The sequence below is a fragment of the Sander vitreus genome, chromosome 16 (genome assembly GCF_031162955.1).
Source record: "Sander vitreus isolate 19-12246 chromosome 16, sanVit1, whole genome shotgun sequence".
In the NCBI taxonomy this organism is placed as follows: domain Eukaryota; kingdom Metazoa; phylum Chordata; class Actinopteri; order Perciformes; family Percidae; genus Sander; species Sander vitreus.
Window position 1 is genome coordinate 28,321,357 of NC_135870.1, and position 21,400 is coordinate 28,342,756.

General features: G+C 41.8%; 1 protein-coding gene across 2 annotated transcripts in view; it reads left to right on the forward strand.

Annotated features, from left to right (window-relative positions):
- The first annotated feature begins 2,821 nt into the window (after positions 1-2,821).
- The window catches only part of lrsam1 (leucine rich repeat and sterile alpha motif containing 1), a 39,939-nt gene continuing 21,360 nt past the window's right edge, over positions 2,822-21,400 (forward strand). Inside the window, exons 1-11 of one of the 2 annotated variants that reach the window (XM_078272256.1) lie at positions 2,823-3,113; positions 9,125-9,319; positions 12,611-12,667; positions 14,124-14,168; positions 14,332-14,409; positions 17,152-17,220; positions 17,316-17,400; positions 17,504-17,625; positions 17,714-17,804; positions 18,116-18,225; positions 20,004-20,033. In XM_078272256.1, the coding sequence (XP_078128382.1) occupies positions 9,248-9,319; positions 12,611-12,667; positions 14,124-14,168; positions 14,332-14,409; positions 17,152-17,220; positions 17,316-17,400; positions 17,504-17,625; positions 17,714-17,804; positions 18,116-18,225; positions 20,004-20,033 (759 nt within the window). In that variant the 5' untranslated portion in view covers positions 2,823-3,113; positions 9,125-9,247. Of the gene's footprint in view, positions 3,114-9,124; positions 9,320-12,610; positions 12,668-14,123; positions 14,169-14,331; positions 14,410-17,151; positions 17,221-17,315; positions 17,401-17,503; positions 17,626-17,713; positions 17,805-18,115; positions 18,226-20,003; positions 20,034-21,400 lie in introns of both variants that reach the window. The other variant, XM_078272257.1, reaches the window with a different exon arrangement.

A 21,400-nucleotide genomic window follows, 5' to 3' on the forward strand; every position in this document is an offset into this window, starting at 1 on the left:
TTAAAAATGTTGGCCCATATTGATAGGATAGCATCTTGCAGTTGATGGAGATTTGCGGGATGCACATCCAGGGCACGAAGCTCCCGTTCCACCACATCCCAAAGATGTTCTGTTGGGTTGAGATCTGGTGACTGTGGGGGCCATTTTAGTACAGTGAACTCATTGTCATGTTCAAGAAACCAATTTGAAATGATTGGAGCTTTGTGATATGGTGCATTATCCTGCTGGAAGTAGCCATCAGAGGATGGGTACATGGTGGTCATAAAAGGATGGACTTGGTCAGAAACAATGCTCAGGTAGGCTGTGGCATTTAAACGAGGCCCAACTGGTACTAAGGGGCCTAAAGTGTGCCAAGAAAACATTCCCCATACCATTACACCACCACCACCACCAGCCTGCCCAGTGGTAACAAGGCATGGCGGATCCATGTTCTCATTCTGTTTACGCCAAATTCTCTACCATCTGAATGTCTCAACAGAAATCGAGACTCATCAGACCAGGCACCATGTTTCCAGTCTTCAACTGTCCAATTTTGGTGCACTCGTGAAAATTGTAGCCTCATTTTCCTATTTTTAGTGGAGATGAGTGGTACCCGGTGGGGTCTTCTGCTGGTGTAGCTCATCCGCCTCAAGGTTGTGCGTGTTGTGGCTTCACAAATGCTTTGCTGCGTACCTCGGTTGTAACGGGTGGTTATTTGAGTCAAAGTTGATCTTCTATCAGCTGGAATCAGTCGGCCCATTCTCCTCTGACCTCTAGCATCAACAAGGCATTTTCGCCCCCCAGGACTGCAGCATCCTGGATGTTTTTCCCTTTTTCAGACCATTCTTTGTAAACCCCCAGAAATGGTTGTGCGTGAAAATCCCAGTAACTGAGCAGATTGTGAAATACTCAGACCAGCCCGTCTGGCACCAACAAGCATGCCACGCTCAAAGTTGCTTAGATCACCTTTCTTTCCCATTCTGACATTCAGTTTGGAGTTCAGGAGATTGTCTAGACCTGGACCACACCCCTAAATGCATTGAAGCAGCTGCCATGTGATTGGTTGATTAGATTATTTAATTAACATGAAATTTAACAGGTGTTCCTAATAATCCTTTAGGTGAGTGTATATCTTTTTGTGCACGTTATAGGTTTACAAAGTGAAAAAGCCCAAAGTCCCCCCCAAAGGGACTTACCATCTCCAACAGAAAACACTGTTCACAAACTGCTCCAAACAGCTCTATTGTAGTCCAGCCTTTACTTCAGAGACAAACGTGGTCACTTTGTAACACACGTTATAATGCTCGCCTAGCTGCTAGCGTGGCACGTCCTCATACTCTGCTTCTGACTGGCTAGTAGTCCTTACCTAGGTACTGTCAGGGCACGCCCTCATACTCTGCTTCTGACTGGCTAGTAGTCCTTACCTAGGTACTGAGCATGTGCGACTCCCAACAAAGATGGAACAGAAGTGAGATGTCTCACTCTGTAGCTAAAACAGAGAGCTCAACACACAGGGTGAAAATAGGAGTTGCAGCAATGTGCAGTACAACAAATATATGGTGGTTTTTGAAAATTAAACCATGTAAACATATTCTGGTACAACCTCTAAATACAATTATGAACCTGAAAATGTGCATAATATGAGCACTTTAAGATTCTTTTTTTGGGCATTTTAGGCCTTTATTTGTATAGGACAGCTGAAAACATGAAACAGGGACCATGGTCTGGGTGAATACTCGATTCTGATTGGCTGCAGGGTGTCCATAAAAAAGTGATGTAGGACACCTACTAAAGCGTGAAACTTACTGTTTACTGTTCCAAATGAATGCGCTACATTTAATCAAAAAGGAAATGTGGATCTGTTATTTCCAACTCGTCCTCTGAACACCACAGGATGGCGCTAACACACAAGCTGCAAGAAGTAAGTTATACTCCCCCCCCCGGACTGACTTTGTTTCACAGAGAATAACGTTATCTCACGTCCCGTTCACTGTTCAGGTCGCGCCGCTGCAGCCGACAGTAACGTTAGACATCGGGGTTCAAATTGTTCGTAAAAGTCGTTATATTGTTTTAGGGACAATGACATGGCTGGATAGCTAGCTTGTCTTGTTGTTCAACCTACTGTCAATTTTTTTTTTTTTTACTGATTGCCAACTGTACACAATGTTATTGACTTTGGATCTTGCTAGCATAGCGTTAGCTTTCTGGCTCGTAGCTAAACTGAAGGGTTCTATCAGCTGAGCGGACTATAAATATCTCCGGTTGCTAAGGGTGGCATTATGGATGGGAATGATTGTTCCAGGTATTAGTTAACCAGGGAAACGGAGTTATTGTTTGGATAAACTTTAGATTTCGATTGTAAAACAAATTAAAATATAAACTAATGGTTTAAAAATATGTTATTTAATGCCCGACGAGGTGTCCATTGTCAGATATTAATGGACGACGGCGAGGCGTGAACCCTAAACTTAGACATTCTCGGAGGTAACTGTGGGGTACCTGATTGTAGAGACTCCCCAGTACTTAATAATGGCATAGTCCTTTCCCGAAACCTTCCTATTAATTCACATGTATACCAGAATCAATGGGAGCCATTAAATAAAGGATTACCTTTTATTTACAGAAAACATTATGGACTACGCCATAGGCGTAATTTACAGGGGGGTTACAACCCCCCCAATAATCCAAACCGAACCCAAAGTTAGGCCCTTGGACTACGTAGGCTACTGTATCACTTATCCATTTTTACAGTAGGCTTATGCTCATGGTAATCATGATGCTACCATAGACTGTTATTGTGATACTACACAATCCTGTGGAGGGCGATAATGCAACTTAAAGCTAGTTGCAATCCGCTAATAACTGAGCTAAGAAGAAGACGAGCTGCAATTATTTGTTATGATTTAGCAACATTCACACGGAAGAGGTATCAGCTGAGGAGGGCTCATATCGGGAATAATGCTGCGTTTCTCGTATTTTATGAACTAGGAAGGTTACGTTGAATAACGTTGGCAACTTTCGGTTCCCTTCTGTTTTTTTCGACGACTGACTTGGCCTAACGTCCCACTTTAATTTGACCAGCTAACGTGAACGTTACCCAGAAGAGTGAGGAGCAGCAAATCAACACACAGCCTGTTAGTATGAAATTAACTTCGTGGTGTTGTTATAGCTAGTTTTTGGTGTATTGTTTAGCTACATGCTAGCTTTGTTAGCTCGTGTTTGCTGAATGTAAACAGAGTGGTAAGTTGCCATAGAGAAGCTAACATGATCTGCCTTGGCATTAAGGTTAACGTTAACGGTATCAGTGTGAAGCGAGTTAACGAAATTACATACAGCGCATAATATTCATATGGTTGCTAATTAAATTAGCATGGGTATCTCAACAGCGGTTGTTATATGTAAAGTATGGTGTAAAGTGTTGAAAAAACCTTTTGAGTTTTTGTGCTAGTGCTACGCTCTTAAAGATGCAACGTTCGCTACGTCATTTACGGTAATCCTCCCTGCCCACATCTGGTCCACATCCACACACCCACAGGGCCCATGTTACTTAAACAGATACCATAAAAAACAATACACTTACAAATATGTCTGTAAATAAATGGAGCGGTCCAATTAAGTCTCTCAAGAGTCAGTAGTTATAAATTTAAGCAAGTATAATTCAAAAGATAAATGAATAAGTAACGTCAAGTGAATTGGGTTTTAAAAAGTGTACAGTATATGACCATATCCCCTCACCTGTCAAAAAGTGTCCTTTCACTTTGTTTTTAAGCTTTTCACTTTTAATTTCCTGGTCATCGGTGTGTTATTTTGTATCTATATTAGGGCTGCACAATATATCAACTGGCACAATAAACGCATCGCGAAAGGCTGCGACATATTGCGAAAGACACGCAGGTTTTTGTGTTAGTTGAAAGTAGTCTAGCTATATCCACGACGTTCCACTTTCGGGATTGCTCTCTTTCTGCCGGGAATTCCGCCGGATGTCACTCTTTTCGGATGTCCGATTTCGGATGTCCCGTTACCTTCCTCTTTCTTTGTGTTGTAATTCTAACCTCTGGTGGATTTCTGAGGACTATGGTTGACTGCTCCTCAGATCTCTGCAGGGTAAATCCAGACAGCTAGCTAGACTATCTGTCCAATCTGAGTTTTCTGTTGCATGGCTAAAACTACTTTTGAACGTACACAGTTTTTCTCCCATCCCAGAATGCTGTGTGGACTAGCCAGACCGTCACAGCGCTGTGGAGGAAGGTCTGGCAAAGCGACATTAGTTGAAAGAGAATATCAGGGGTGCCTGGGTAGGTCACCTGGTGGAGCAGGCGCCCATATAAAGAGGTTTACTCTTCGAAGCTGCGGGTTCGACTCCGACCTGCGCCCCTTTGCTGCATGTCGTTCCCCCCTCTCTCTCCCCTTTCATGTCTTCAGCTATCCTATATAAATAATTCAATGTCCAATTTGTTCAATGAAATAATGTCGGAACTGAATACACTTTATCGTTATCTCGATATTCAACAGCGTTAACACTTATTTTTCTCATATGGTACAGCCCTAATCTACGTATATCCCATTTTCCACACACATTAGTTCTACTTTTTTTTTTTTATCTTTAATAAGATAAGGGGAGGAAAGTGTCTAAATACCTGGGCCATAGAGCTAGGCCTGTCGCAATATGCAATAAATCAATTAATCGCATGATAAATAAAAATGAGCTCGATCATTTTTAAATGGAAATTATCGCGGCCAGAAAAAATTCCATTTTATTTATTGTTTTTGATTGTGTTTGGTTTTTAATTCCAGTGCATTTTTTGTTAACAGAGACTGAGAGTCCATTTTTTTTTTATTGTTTTTGGTTGTTTTGTTCATTTATTGTGGATATTTAAAATGTCTTCCAGTTCCAGTGTTAAATACTCTTTAGAAATAAAAGTTTATTGATCTTTGAAAAGGTGTACTTGCATTATTATGCCATTATCATTATATTAGATTAAAATGGTCTCAGAACGACAATATTATCGTTTATCGCAAACATTTCTGGGACAATTTATCGTCCAGCAAAATCTGTTATCGTGACAGATTACATAGAGCTCCCACATAAAGTCGGGGTCACCCTTGAAACATGGGACATCACTGACATGTTTGTCCACTGCTAATGGCTGGCTGCCATCTCTGGTAGTTAAAAAGTACAAACCAGTGGCATGAGCATTATAGGCTGACTGCTATCAATCAAGGCAAACACATTTTTTTTAATCTTATACATGTTCTTAGTAGGGTTGCACGATATGTGGAAAATATGCGTCTGCGATATTGTTGCTGATTATCACGATAACGATATTACTTGCGATAAACAGATGTTAAAAGTGTACTCAGTTTTCAGTATTCTTCTAAAATGTACTACATTGAATGTAAAAGTCACCACTAAAAAAAAAAAAGTGACTGTTGAATTTCAATGTGCAGTTTTTCTAGTGATAGTGAACACAAAAAATCTCTGCGACATGTCGCAGCCTATCACTATGTGTTTATTGCGCCTGTTGATATTGCGACGATGATTAAAAAAAACAATATATTGTGCAGCTCTAGTCCTTGGGCACACATAAGGACAGGTACAATTAGTTTCTGAGACCCTAACATGTTTTTCCAAAAAAAAAAAAAAAAAATGGACTTTGACATTTCTAAAGAGGGCTCACCCTTGACCTCCATTTGGTAGCTTCTTAGTGCCAGCATGTGATCAGTTGTTAGAGGTACTGCTAGGGTTGCTCGATTATGGAAAAAAAAAATCATTATTTTGGTCAATGTCGAAATCACGATTACTCCTTGACTTTTGGAAAGATGCTGCAAGTATTGAACTTAAAAAACAGTAAAATAGTTAAACAAATCAACAGCGAAAACACCTTGGACGCCTTTGAATAGAGGTGTGACGAGAAAACGCTTGGTTACGCTGTAACCTTGGTTCTCTGAGTGAAGAGACTCCACCGTACATATGGAATAAGTAACAGTGTGACTGTTAGTTATACAGGAGAGAAGCCAGTCATTTGCGTTTGTGGCCAAACCTTTCAGTGCTCGTTTTTCATTTTGGGACTTTCGATTGAATAAAAGGACTATTTCTCCAGTCTTATTTCTTCATTGAATTTTTCTGTGAAATAGTGTTGCAATCTTGTCTCGTCTCGATCTCGTGAACCCAGTCTCGCGTCTCGCCTCATGAGCTGGGTGTCTCGTCACGCCCCTATGTTTGAACCTTTTTTGAACACAAGACAAAATAAGAGTTTACTTGCAAAAACGTAATGTGCAAAATAATTGTTTTTCTCGATTATTCAGTTTTTGTAATCAGTAGGAGCTGAAACCTTAACGGCGATTCAAATTTGCTTTAATTGCACAGCCCTAGGTACTGCTTCTCTAATTCAATCTGTGTTGGCTTCAGCATTCAGCTGTGATGGTTGCTGGTTGCATGGGAGCTGTAATGGATGCCTATTTCTGCTTTTCAATGTTAGTATAATATGCAGAATCGACACTTTCCGAAGCCTTCTAGCAGTTCAGGGGAATAGTCAGTTCTGCATCGAAAACCTCTTTTCAAGTAGTCCCATGAGGCCAGACCTCGAAGCAATACAACTTTAGGTGTATTTTTCATCTCTAATGTTTGCTATATGGACAAGATTGTTACCCTTGCACTGCGGGAGCGTGCCTATGTTCCCACAGCCCTATGTTCCCACATTTCTAAGATTTTTTTCAAAAGTAGGCCCTATGTTCCCACAGTTCTATGTTCCCACAGCCCTATGTTCCCACATTTCTAAGTTTTTTTTCAAAAGTAGGCCCTATGTTCCCACAGCCCTATGTTCCCACATTTCTAAGATTTTTTTCAAAAGTAGGCCCTATGTTCCCACAGTTCTATGTTCCCACATTTCTAACATTCTTTTCAAAATTAGGCCCTATGTTCCCTCAGTTCCCACATTTCTACGATTTTATTTCCAAAATTATGTTCCCACATTTCCTTTTTCATAAATTTGAATCAGATTTGATCCCCCTTTCTCCCAATTTCGTAGCCAATTACACCCAACCAATTATCCAGTAGCAATGGACTACAGATGGAGTGTAACCCTAATCTTAGAAATGTGGGAACATAGGGCTGACCCCTGCACAGGTCTGGCAATGCGAGACTACCCTTGCACTGAAGTCCAGCACCAACAATTTGATTCACTGCGTTGGCCATCGGTCCTGGTTGTGTTTGCTGTGTCCGTGGGAAAGCCGTTTTGCAAGTAGATTAGCTCACCACACAATTTGTGTTTTTGTGCTTTTACAATCTACAGTTTTGTCTGCTCTCCTCTTTTTAAATGAGTGGAGAAGTCCAACTGGCTTGTATTACAGACCCTGCCTTTGAGGGTTGCTTTTCTGGAGGTTTGTTCTTTACAAATAATGATTCATACTCTCCCTGTATACCCAAATCAAATGAAAAACATGCTGGTTGGCTTTTACTATGCAGCAGTAGTGCTGGCGATACGAAATTTTTTATTTTTTACACCACACCCAGATTTAAGATTTGAGTTTTTTTTCTTCTTCTTAAAAACAAACTACAAAAGTCACAGGAATTATTTAAATAAGTTTAGTTTTTTTTATTTTAGAATAAAAATTATTAACCAAAGCAAACAAACAAAGATGAATTTCCCTTTTGGGATTAAAGTACAAACTTAACTTTCATCAAATGTTTTAAATAAAGGTTTTTTTCAGATTTTTTTATTTTTATTTATTTTATTTTTTTATTGGATCCCTGAAGAACAAACACTGACACCTGTTCAGAACTAGCATTAAGGTTATGTTCTCTCTGGGTTGTTTGCATTTCTTTAAACCAATCACAATCCTCTTTGAGGCGGCACTAATCTCCCGTCGCAAACACGGTGGATCTGTAAAATGATCTCATAAAACGTTAAAAGATAAACCATTTGCACCCCACGAAAGAAAACGCCACATCAAATATTAAATGAAGTTAACTGTTGACACAATACAGTAACGTGAGCCATTTAAATGATCTGGATACATGGTTAATCCTCATTTACCTTTACCAGTGTGCCTTTGCCAGTGTGCCTTTGCCCCCCACACACACACACACACACACACACACACTCAGGCAAAATGGCTTTCCAGACCTCAAACTCCATTCTCATCAGCTTTGTTTCCAGACATAGCAGGCAGTTTTCAGCTAAACACCACTTTACACTACCAAACAGCTGAAAGACAAAGTAGCAACTAGCTGGTGAACATAGTGGAGCACATAGCTGCTAGAAATATATATATATAGGGGTAGGTGGAGACTATAAATGGGTTGAATGTTGGACTTACATTAATCACGTGGCCAGAAACATGATTCCAAATGTATGGTTATGCTGAAGGTGTAAATAGACAATTGAGGGCTAACGCATTCACCATAACACTTTAAGGTGATAACATGCCAGTGTCCAGTGACGGACTGGCCATCTGGAATTTGGGCAAATGCCAGAAGGGCTGCCCTCTATGGGCCACTACTGATAATAACAATAATTTGTCTTTGGTTTACTTATAGTTATTTTATGCATGCAGCCAAAAATATTCAAGATTGTAGTGCAGCGAGCTGCGTGGGAGGGTTTCTCTCGGTAGGCAGAGTTACTCGTTTCAAAGCTTTGTTATTGACACTCAATGCATGTACTACTCAGAGGCTGAGCATTGCCCTTTCCATGTTTTTGTGGAGCTGTCGTATTATGTGCTGTGCTTGAACGTCGAGCCGTTGTATTAGTGCAGAACGTGCCTTTAGTGGAGCATATCATGTCTTAGATCTGCCGACGCTCTTAGATGTTAAATTGTTGTTGGCATATGTCACCGACAATAGTAATGCGCGTCCTTTCAGTGTGTGTTCTAAATTTTTGCATTCTCTGTATGTTGTTGGGGGCTTTTTATCTCAATGTTTGGGTGGTTTGGTGTGGTTTGAAAATAGGGCCGGTGTGTTGCAAATGCCATACCAATCCGTCACTGCCAGTGTCAGTGCTGGTTTTTGCAACTTGTTCCGCTGCCCCAAGTGGCCGAAAAGATGTATTCAGTCAGCATTAACTTGCAGGAACTTTTAAAAGGTTATTGCAATATGAGTTCAAGTCATGTTGCTTCATCTGAATAATCAAAATGTTTTATTTTTCAGTGTGCAGACGCTGTCAGTGCTTTCCAACCTGTCCATCGGTCCTCTGAAGGAGCTCTTGTCGTAGTGGAGGGACAGGAGGGAAACCCAGCAGGTAGAGAGGCAGCAGGACAGGCAGGACTCAGCATGCCTCTGTTCTTCAGAAAGAGGAAACCCAGCAATGACTCCCAGAAGAGACTGGAATATCAACTGTGCCTGGTAAGAAGAGTCTGTCAATGTAAAAATTTCCATCCATTTTCTGCCGCTTACCCGGGGGGGGGGGCGGGTTGCGGTGGAAGCAGGCTATAAATGTCAATGGACTGTATTTATATAGCGCTTTTCTAGTCTTAAAGACTACTCAAAGCGTTTGTACAGTACAGGCACCATTGACATTCATACACTGTGGCCAAACAATACAACATTTTTTTTTGTTTCCCGTTTACTGTACGGGACTCTCACACCACCTCAAAACACACAAAGATTTGGGGATTACCTCCTCTATGTCCCCCCTTTTGGGACAATGTGTCTGACATTGATCCTAAGCAAGAGTCAAATAAGACGATAAGATAAAGTCAAATACATTTGTTTAATCAGTCAAGCATCAGAGTTACAATACACAGATCTGTGGGATCACAAAGCACGCAGAGACTAAGTTTCCCTAGCAACAGACAAAAAGCCGGAGCCGGTCCACGTATCTCTAGATTGTCAGACCTTGTGAGCCCCGATCTATTCTTCCCCTCATCTCTTATACTTTCTTTCTTGGGCCCCCTCTTTTCTCCAGCACAGCAAGTGTTATCTTCACACAACACACGCCAGGGTGGGGGCCACTGTGTTATGTCTCGTCCTCATTTGCTCTCACGCGAGGCGGTACATTCTGTTCCTGTTTCACATGTTATTATTACTCAATGTACTTTGCTCGAGACTCATGACCTTTAACTACTCTATAGTTACAGCTTTAAGCTAAAGCTTCTGTGCGTCAGAGTTTTTTTTTCTAGAGTTTTTCAGAGTTCCGATTATTCGTTTCATCGGCGATGTGCACATGTGCGATAGTCACATCGCAGGACGTGCGATGTTAACGCTACACCTTTTTTGCTGCTTGATAGAAAAGTAAACTTTCACCGTTCTCCTTTAACATGATTGTTAGCGGCCAAGCCTTCCCGTTTGAGACAGGTGGCCACGTGAGCTGTGTGTATGTGACTTAACGTTAGTCCGATGGGGTTTGTTATGGGAAGTCCTCTCCCATGTGTAGAAAAGTACCGTAAGCGGCAGCTGCCACAGATAAAGTGATGCACATGTTTTTCCATGGGTAGTGATGCTACAGTAGTCAGTGTTTTATGTTCGCTGCAAAGACGAACTAAATCGCCTGATTTATGCAATGATCTCCATTTTTCACCACAGAGTTGCCAGAAAGCTGCTAACGTTACCAGCCAGGCTAAAGCTAATAAAGTTAGCCTTAAGAAACAAGGCGTCTGTCCCAACTAAACTAATGTTACGGTTCGGAGCCGCGAAGCTGGAAATGTACCCACTAATCTACAACAGAAGTGTGTGTCTGATATAACGTAATTTACACTGATTTAAGTGCTCTTGGATACACAGTTTGTTGCTAGTGTGTGACATGCACAGCCAACCACCAATCACAATCAATGTTGATCAATTCATGTCAACAACCAAAGTAGGCCCTGCTAGTCGACCACAACCTGAAATGTAGAGGAAGCAACATGCATGAATTATTAATATCGTTCACTTTAGCCTGGATAGATAGTATTATATGAATACAATAGTGTCATGTTAGTCAACCAGTGTATTTCTACCTAATTTCCCTCTCCAAAATCACATCAGAAGAGTAGTCACAGCACTTACTTGCTTTTGTGTTTGTAAAGCATTAAAGTTCAACAAAGAATGATTTACATAAGAAAAGAAAATCTATGTAGTGCATCTGCACTCCCCTACAAAATCACCCCAGTAGTCGAGAATTATTTATTATTTCCAAATAGTACTATTTACCCTCCTCCGCAGCGCTGTGGAGGATGGTCTGGCAATAGAGCTCAACAGTCTCTAGTCTCTCACAGCGGGTTCCAGAAGTAAAAATACAATGCAATTTCTCCATTGACAATTAGAGTATAAGCCATAAAATCGTAACCGTTGATGGTAGACTTAAAACCAGCATGCCGACATGACTCAGCGATTGTATATGCTCATATAGACGCCAAAAGTTCATGGCGCACCAACCTTGTTTTGAGATAAATGTCTTTTATTCGCGATGTCTTGGATAAGTACTTCATTACCCACAATCCCACTCTGATTGGTGGAACTCATGCTGGTGAGGATGGGGGGTGGGGTCAGTACCCAATCTGTGCTGCCTGCACGATCCGTCATGCGCATGCACAAGATGATACTCCTGTTTAACGAGGATTTACGACGTGTTCCACGCTTCTTCCGTTAGCCTCCACCGGGAAGGTAACGTTAGTTTAGCTAACAGCTAATTCGGCTAACCGCTAGCTGACAGCTTGATTCAGCCTAAAATAACGTTAACTCAAACTAAACACTGGGAAAAGCAGGCTACAGCTGACGTAACAGCTGTTATATATATTTAAGGGTTATTTTCAGGTTTTATTTTGAGGGTCTTTTAAAGTTATTACATGCTGTCTCAGCTAGCGGTTAGCCGAATTAGCTGTTAGCTAAGCTAACGTAGCTTCCTTTATTCAGTGGTTTATGGGATGAGTAGTTCCTTTGCATTGAAATGAAAATATGTACACAGTCTTATACCTTTTTGACTTTTTTTGGATTTTCTGTTCATTTTTTCACTCGAAATTATATGTTGTATGCTTATGAGTCACGTACCGTCTGGTTAGCCTAAGGCATGGTCTAAAACTCTTTATATAAAGATTTTTCCAGACGTCAATGGGAGAAATGAATGGGAAATTTACTTCCGGATCCCGGTCTCTCGGAGGAGGGGCGGGACTGTGAATGCAGTTTGGCTGGCCCCTCCCCTGGAACCAATTTGGTTTTGGGACCCTTTCAGCAGCACATGCTCCTGACAACACAGCTCCCAGGATCACACAAACCCTAGTTGTGTACCAGCTAACCTCTAGTCACCACCCTGTTGGTGGTGGTGAGGGTTCCATCAACAACCTGCATGATATTACTGGGACAACCTGCAGCCACTTAGCATGGCAATGAGAAGGTTCCAAAATTAACACCATCTTCTAGCCAAATCCTGGTAAAATATGCAAGTGGCTGGTAGATTTGCTTCACTCACCAGCCAAAAAGCAAGGGTAGTCTATTGAGTGGCTGGTCAAATTTGAACATTCACTAGCTGTTTGGCTGGTGGACAAAAAAGTTTATTTTTGACCCTGGTTATGAATATGAGACTATTTTCTTCATCAAAATGCATCATCCCTAGTGTGGAAGTATTTTCTTTGTTAGCCTAACATTATTCGTCTTTGTTGTCTTAATAAACAAATGTCTATTCCCAAACAAATCCAATAACGGTTATTTCTTGTTCTTCAGTCTAAGGAGGCAGGTGCTGACGACATCCTTGATATTTCATCTTGTGAGCTCTCAGAGGTGAGTATGTTGCTGTCAACAGCTGTGAGGCAAGCTTCATTTATGACTATTTGTGACAAAAGTCTATTAGTGGGGGGGAATCGATGCAGCATAGTATCGCGATATTTTCCATGGCAATACTTTATCGATACACAGACGCCGACAGAAGTATCAATGTATTTATTATATATGTGTTGGTCGGTTTGTGTGACAATCCCATTTTGCAGCAATAACATTGAAGTGAGATGAACAAACAGACATTTATCTTTTTAGATAAAACAGATGTTGTCAAAGTTTCCTTTTGGGGACATCATTTGAAATTGGGAAAAACTAAAGTAACTACAGTTTTTTTCAACCTGGACCCTATTTTCCTATGTTTTTGTGTCTAAGTGACTGATGGGAACAACAATCTTTGACATTGGTCCAGTATTTTGCGAGATCGCTGCAGTCGGCAGAGGCGAAACAAGCTACAATGTGAGTTAACTATGTGTTAATACGACAATTGTCCAGCTTGTATTTACCTTCACAAAAGTGCTCATTTTGCCACTGACAGGCTCAGATTATTATTCTAAGTGACAACATTATGGAAAGGATTTCTAAGGAGGTCAACCTTTCTGTTAAAGAGTAAGATCCTTTTTTTAAACATAAAAACTGCTTTTGCAAATTGCGTTCGCTAAACCCACCAGATGTAAATAAACTTTTTAGCATCGTAAAATACACTTCATTCAAAGTCGACAGACACAAAATAAAACTATAAAAAACTGTTTTGGGTCATTTTATCACTTTTCCAACCATCACAAGTTAAAATAAACACATAGTTTACCGATTTACATGTGAAAATATATAGCTCTATACACGCTAAAAGTATTGTTTTTTTAAATGGAGTCTGGTAGGTTTGGTGCTAGCGACTTCAGAGCTGTTTCTGGTTCAACAGAAAGGTCTCAAAGAGGTTTTAAAGGTCTATCTCTGTAGGGATCCTTTCCATAATGTTGTCAGACATTTAGAATATTAATCTGAGCCAGTCAGCGGCAAAACAAGCACTTTTGTGAAGGCAAATACAAGCTGGACAATTGCCCAGTTAACTTACATTGTAGCTTGTTTCACTGCTGCCGACTGCAGCGTTCTTGCTTAATACTGGACCAATGTCAAAGATTGTTGTTCCCATCAGTCACTTTGACACAAAAACATAGGGAAATAGGGTCCAGGTTGAAAAAAAACGGTAGTTACCCTTTAAAATAGGAGCACATTTTGCTCCCTTCTTGAGCGAAACCCTTATTTACGTATGCTTCAGGACTGATAGGGACTTGCTTGGCATGCTCTTGTGTGCATGTTGACTTTTAGGATTGAATCATTACCTTCCATTTTTTTTACATTACCGTTGCACCTGGCTGCATAAGCAACTGTTTGTACAGTTCTGTATTAATTAGTGTGTGGTTGCTACTGCAGATGATGACATCAATGGTCTGTTCTGCCACAGGTTCCCTCGAGTGCCTTTTCCATTTGCAAGGTGCTACAGAAGAAGGTAAGAATGCAACATGGAGACATAGCGTATTTATTTTCTATTCCGTGTATGCATTAATACTGTATCACCAATATGTAACCCATAAACCACCTCTGTGTCAGTATTCCTGTGTCCCTGGCTGAACAGTCAGCAGTCAGACACGTCCTGTGTTTCTCTCCTTCAGGTCCTTATCCTCCATAACAATGAACTGAGGTCATTGCTGCCCAAAGGATGTGACATCAGCGCTCTTGCCACTTTAAAGGTAATGTAAACCAGATACATTTACAATGCTGGAAATTGTAAGTGCCTGTATGAAGTAGGGCCGCGCGATTAATCGTTTTCAAATCGAGATTTGAAAGAATGCAATTAGCTAATCGTGAAGACCGCGATTAATCCCATGTGAATATTTCGTTGAATATTTGGCGTAACAGTTGGTTCAACATTTTGTATTCCTCTTTTTATTATTATATTTACTGTTTTTTTATAAGATAAATTCTGGAATAATATTACATATCACAAATTGTTTACATAAAAGCGTTGGGAATCTGAACAACACATACCGAAGTATTTCCAATCCATCAAAACGTTGCTGAAATATTTAGTTCTGATGCTTTCACGGACTCTCTATGGGCTTCTCCCTTGACTGTATGCCTCCATGTCCCCCCCGATTGCCTGCGAGCTTCTCCTGTACTATACGGTAATTCCTCTACTATGCAACAGTAAGTCGCGTGGTTATGACACAATCGCCTATTTTTACAAAATGTCTGCTACGGAGCCTTAATGTGAGATACAAGGTAATGGAGCCTTGTATACATTGTCGTGTTTCTTTAGAAATAAACAATGGAATGCTAACGGAAGGTGATGGCTTGTTAGCCTATGAATCTCCCCATAGGAGGTACGCTTTCTGGATGCTCGCTTACCCCCTTGGAATTCCCGTGCTTCTTCCTCTTCTTCTTTTGGGTTTTACGGCAGTTGGCATCCTATGCGTTGCATTACTGCCTCCTACTGGTAATTACTCGTTATGTATTATTTGATTTCATTCTAATTTTCTAAGTAGTCCGGTGCTTTTCAAAAATGTAAATATATGTTTCCTTCCATTTACGGAAACGAATAGGAAAAACTTTATTGTCTTCAGTTTCACCAAGAATACAAGAGAGACAGGACATTACAAACAGTACATAGCCTATTTTTATTTTTTTTCCCAGTGGCAGCTGGGATTTTTTTTTTTTTCCTGTACAATAGCGATGGATACTCGAATACTAGAAAATCTACCCTCACCTATGACTCAGATATATGGTATCTCCCACCATCAGCACACCTGAGTGTGACTGCTGTAGGCCCCATGTTCTGGCAACCCTCCTCTTGTTTCTCTTCACCCCCCAGCACGCGTTCCCCGATGCCTGATGTAAAAGTTCCTTCGGTATGTTATGCGTAATCCCGAATATTGAGCCATGTACCAGGTTCAGCAGTTCCTGGCAGGTGTATGTCGAGGCAGTTTGCCTCAGCTCTGGTTCAGATCCAGGGACTAGTTTGTGGTGTTTTACTTAATGATATGTATAAACGTGTGACTGCAAATGAATTGTCTGGGTGCTTTGTGACCTGAGTGGGTTTACCACGTGCCATCCAAAAGTGGCCGAGCCTTCGTCACGGTCCTATTTTAAGGGCATTTTATTTGTTCTTACTTTTATTTAACATGATGGTAGAAGGTGCAATATGTTGATGCTGCTGTTGAACTGAGGCATATTAGAAATGTCACTTTACAGGAAAGTACTGATATCTTTTATTGGAATTGTTTTTTTATAATTATAACTTTAGATTTTGTGATAAGTGTTCTGTTTGACGGTTCAGTGTTCCAAGCTTATTAAAAGAAAAAGTCCTATTGCTGATTTTGGGCCCTATCTTGCACCCGGCGCATCGCGAAGCCCTACGCAAGTGCCTTTACTAGTTTAAGACCGACGCAGTTGTCAATTTCCCGTCCAGCGTCCACGTCGTTCAAACAGCAAATGCACCTGCGCCCATCTGTGCGCCCATGGGCGTGCTGGTCTTACAGGGAGGTGTGTTCAGGTGCATTCTGGGCGTATTGCTATCTTGAGGCAGCGGGAAGTGATCATGCCATTGACCAACAAAAACCTGGTCTAAAGTCAATAACGCAGCACTTTATTGTTATTTTAACAGAGCATTATTAAAATGCTCCTAGGCTCTGTGCACACTATGCTTGTTACACACACAGGGAAGCACAGCAGCACACAAACATGCAAAAGATAAAAAATATTAAGCAGCCATCATAATAGCAATGCGCCAAGGTCCAAACGCGCCTGGCTTTTAAATGGAGATGATCTCTGATTGGTTTATTGCATGTTACGCCCAAAACACACCTCTGATTAATGAAGACACTAAGTACAACCCTTTTGAACCATGCGCCCGGCGCACGGACCCTTTTTTCCGCCGTCAAACTATCAAAAGTGGATTTGGACACGCCCTAAACGCACCTGCGCCAGGCGCTTCACGCCGTGCGCTTAGATCGTTAAAATAGGGCCCTTTGTGTTTTCCAGGTGGAGATGGAGCTGAAGTCTGAGTCCAATCAGCAGAACTACTGGATGATCCAGTACCAGAGGCTGTTGGATGCCAAGCCGCTGTCGCACCCTAAACGCACCTGCGCCAGGCGCTTCACGCCGTGCGCTTAGATTGTTAAAATAGGGCCCTCTGTCTGTTACAGCGTGAATATTTAACTTGGGCTGATCTTTAAAAAAATAAATAAATGTTGGACTAGTTTAGTGGGCGTTCTCTCTCCGCTCATTTCCAAAGCTGCGTGAGGCTGGGTTTTCTGTGACGGCATAAGCAGAGGATATATAGACTCCTGTGAGCAAGCCTCCCATCAGATGTTTAAACATTTATCATGGTTTACCAAAAGACCAGATTTTTAAAATCTTTTGTATTTCTTCTAAAAGCCTAAACTCTGACCCCCGCTTCATCACAAAAACAGCAAATCTGTTTGCTTCCACAGGTTTTGGATCTACATGAGAACAAGCTCACTTCACTCCCAGAAGACATTGGGAAGCTGGCGTCGCTGCAGGTAAAGCCATTCTAAACTCGACTCCTGATAACAGGGAAGTGAGTGCACATGAATGCTACTCATCATCCACGATTGTCCTTTTTGTGTCTCGTCAGATTCTGAATCTGGAGAAGAACCGTTTAAAAGCACTGCCGGACTGTATCGGGGATCTGCGACTTCTCCAGACGCTCAATCTGAAGGGTATGGTGCTTACTGCGTCCTGCTTGCTCCCGTGAATGAGAGGACATGTGCAGGTCGAATTGGCGTTTGTTATGTTTTCCTACATCACTCTGTATCTGTATAGGTAACTGTCTCAGTGAGCTGCCATCCTCAGTTGGTTCTTTGAGCAGCCTGCGCACCCTGGACCTGAGTGACAACAGCATCGTCCAGCTCCCAAAAGTTCTGGTCTACATCCGCACCCTAGAGGTGTGTGTCTTAGGATTCACACTAACAGGAATGTAAAGGCAAAAAAAACGTACGGTTTTTAATAAACCCTGTATGTGTGCTGTGACAGAGCTTTACACTAGATGCTGCCATGATGTCCTACCCGCCTGCGTCCGTGTGTAAAGAGGGCACAGAGAGCATCCAACGCTTCCTATGCACCGGTGAGGGAGCGTGCATACACACACACACACACACACACACACACACACACACACACACACACACACGAAGAGGGTGTGGGCCCATTGGATACTTTGAAACCCAACATATAAGCTAAACAAGAAACAACTAATAGCTCGGTGTTCCAATATCCGCAGTCGCACACAAAGTGTATATCCCATCCAATATTTCTGGATTCTGGCCCTTTTTCGCGCAGTGGAAATATCTAAAGAATTCATTTTATTTTATGTGTCAATATATCAGACTGTATAAGAGAATAATGTTGGATTTCTTGGTTGACATGGTTTTTCAGAGCTGGGAGAGGAGTACTGCCCCCCATCCCAGTATCTTCTGCCGGTGCTGGAGAGTGAGTGTGGGAAACAGAACTCTGACTGTGTGGATGGCTTGGACGAGGCCTGGCAGGTACTGTAGGTGACACACACACACACACACACACACACACACACACACACACACACACACACACACACACACAACCCTATGCATGATTACAATCTATACTACTAACTGACTATTCAGCACTGTTCACTTGGACCTTGTTAAAGAGCCCCTATTATGCATTTTTGCTATTTCCCATCTTTTAGTAGGTTATAGAGTTTACGTATATGTAATAAATGTATAAAGTACAAAAAAAACCACTTCAAATGGAGCTTTCTCTCCAACAGACACCAGCTTTTCTCAGCTGCCTGAACTGGCTCGCCCACGTTCCTGTTTGAAATTACACAATGTCTGAATGATGTCACTGATTGAGAAAGCCAGCCCAGTTTTTGTGCTGCCCGTTGGTGCTGCCTGCGCAAGCATGGTCCGCCCAGTGGCTTGTTCGAATTTGGTTGACCGATCACAACCGAGTGGGCCAGCTGACCATTCACAGCACACTGGGCTTTTCAGGAAGGCGGGACAAGATCTCAGAGCGTAGGCTCGTCCGAGAAGAGCCAGGCCTGCGCGAAATTGATCAGCGGCGATCGCCGCCCAATGCATGCCGGTTCGATTTGCGTCCACCTTGACTCTTGCTCTGACGTCATGCACACGCGGGCAGCGGTAACCTCGCGAGATCAAGGCGGCCGCAGTTTCTGGAGGCAGCGGATGCAGTTGCTTTCCACCGATTGCAAGGCCCAGGGCATGATGGGAAACGCCTGGCTCATCAGCTGATTGGTTCAGAATCAACTCAGTATGATGACGTTTTATATAAACTTTTTCTTGTTTTTGAATTGGAGGGATTTTAACTGCTATTTGTCTGATTTTAAAGGCTTATTCCGTACAGAACACATGTTGTGTGGCTGATAGTTAGAGAGACTAAATCCGTTCAGATTACGGATCATCTACAGTCTTCGTGTTCCACTGCCGGAATTGCTCCGGTGCCGCAGGAAATTCCACCGGTTTTGTATGTATTTTCCGTTTCCTTCCGCTTTCCTTGTGTTGGAATTTTAAATTTGGTGGATTTAATGAGGACTACGGTTAACTGCTCCTCAGATCTCTGCAGGGTAAATCCAGACAGCTAGCTAGACTATCTGTCCAATCTGAGTTTTCTCTCGCATGACTATTTTGCAGCGGCTCTGTGCGGAGTTTAGCACCGCCCATGAAGATTGTGACCAGTTTAAAGAAATGCCAATAAACCAGAGCATGTTTTCCTCCCATCCCGTAATCCTATATGGACTGGCCAGACCCTCCTTCAGCGCGCTTTGGAGGAGGGTCTGGCAAAGCGAGACTAGTTGTTTATTAACATCAGCAACAGATCGCATGTAGAGCATTTTAACAGCTACTCTGTCATAATAAAAAACAACTGGAGACTGTGTACAAGCCGATACATGGGCCTGATTACATTTTATTAAATCAGAATCGGACCTAACAGGATGTGAGTGTTTCTGTGACTTCCTGTTCAGCCTGAAGGCTGCTGGAAATGGCTGGAAACTGTCTGACTTGACCGCGGCTTTTCATTCATCTCGAACGAGCCTAGTTTTTCCAGTGGAGGCACTGCAGCAATGGCCAGTATGAGCAACATAGTATGTTTTTTTTGTACATCAAAGCATGTAAACCTATTTCAGTAGACTCAAAAAGTACAACTATGACGCTGAAAAGGAGTATAATAGGAGCTCTTTAGTTGCTGCTGACGCTGTATTAACTGGTTTCCGTTGATGATACTGGAAGCCTCATTCAATATTTCTCCTCACTCTCTGTTGCAGAACAAATTCAGTGACTACGAGAAGAGAAAGGTACGGGACTCCAGTGACACAATCACTGTTAGATTCAGCCTGTCTCTAGTGGCTCTCTGTTGCACACATTTCATTTGTAATGTGAAACCCCGCTGACACTTATCACCAACTCTGCTAAAATATCACGGTTTCATGGTATTGCGGTATTGCAATTACAGCTTTAAAATGTATTATTTCTTTTAATGTCTGGGGTAAAAAACTTTTTTTTTTCATTGAACACAATGTATTTTATTTTTAATCAAATCTTGCAAGCTTATTCAACTCAATTGTATTTATAGTATCAAATCATAACAAGCGTTATCTCAAGACACTTTACAGATAGAGTAGGTCTAGACCACACTCTATAATTTACAAAGACCCAACAATTCCCACGAGCAAGTATTTGCATCTGCTGCTGCCGTTTGGGACACAGAGACACTGATACAGATATACAGATATATGATTCATAATAATTATAGCAGCTGGTATGATGAACAGTTGCAGTTATAATAACAATAAAGATAGTGGAACTGTGACTAGAAATAATAGTTGTAGCAGTTATGGGCGTAGCGGGGCGAAGCATTACATTACATTATGTCCTTAACTGACGCTTTTAGCCAAAGCGACTTCCAGTTAAGTGCTTTAAACCTTAAAGGTACAAACTCCAGACAGCAGGAAGTAAGGGGAAGTACATTAGCTTCAAATAAGCCAAACTACAAAGAGTCACACGAAAGTGCAACCGTAAGTGCGTTTTATTTTTTATTAAATCAACGGTGCAATCAGAAGAGATGTGTTTTTAGTAGTGGTGTGCCATGCTGCAAAATGTGGTATTGATCCCATACCAAGTAAATACAGGGCCAGTATCGCCGATTCGATACCGATACTTTTTTAATAATTAAGGAAATGCATCATCAAATTGCTAAATCTGAATGAATTTTCATGACCTTTTAAGTGTTTTTGTGATTTGTCCTTTGGATTATTAATAAGTTAAAACCCAGGACAGAATTTTCATATGCTATACCACTGTATCTTACAGCCTTTTTACAAATTATTCAGCTCGCCGTTTTTGGCCTGAAAATATAGCCACACAGCACTCCTCTTCCTCTCTGCTATTCTTCTGCTCCGTCTCTGTCCTGCTTGAGTGTGTGTGTGGTGCTGGCCGCTGCCGGGCCCGGCTGCTTGCCTGCTTGTTTGCCCGGCGCCGCTGAGTCACGTGACGGTCCAACATCAAATCACAAGAGGGGGGAGGAGGAGCAAAGTGTGCCTGCTCTGAGCTGTGACAGTGTGTGTGACAGGAGCGGCACTTAGACAGACACAGACTGCCAGGTCGCCTCTTTGATGAAACCGCAGCAGTGCATACTGGAGAGAAACTGAAACTAAAGTATCGA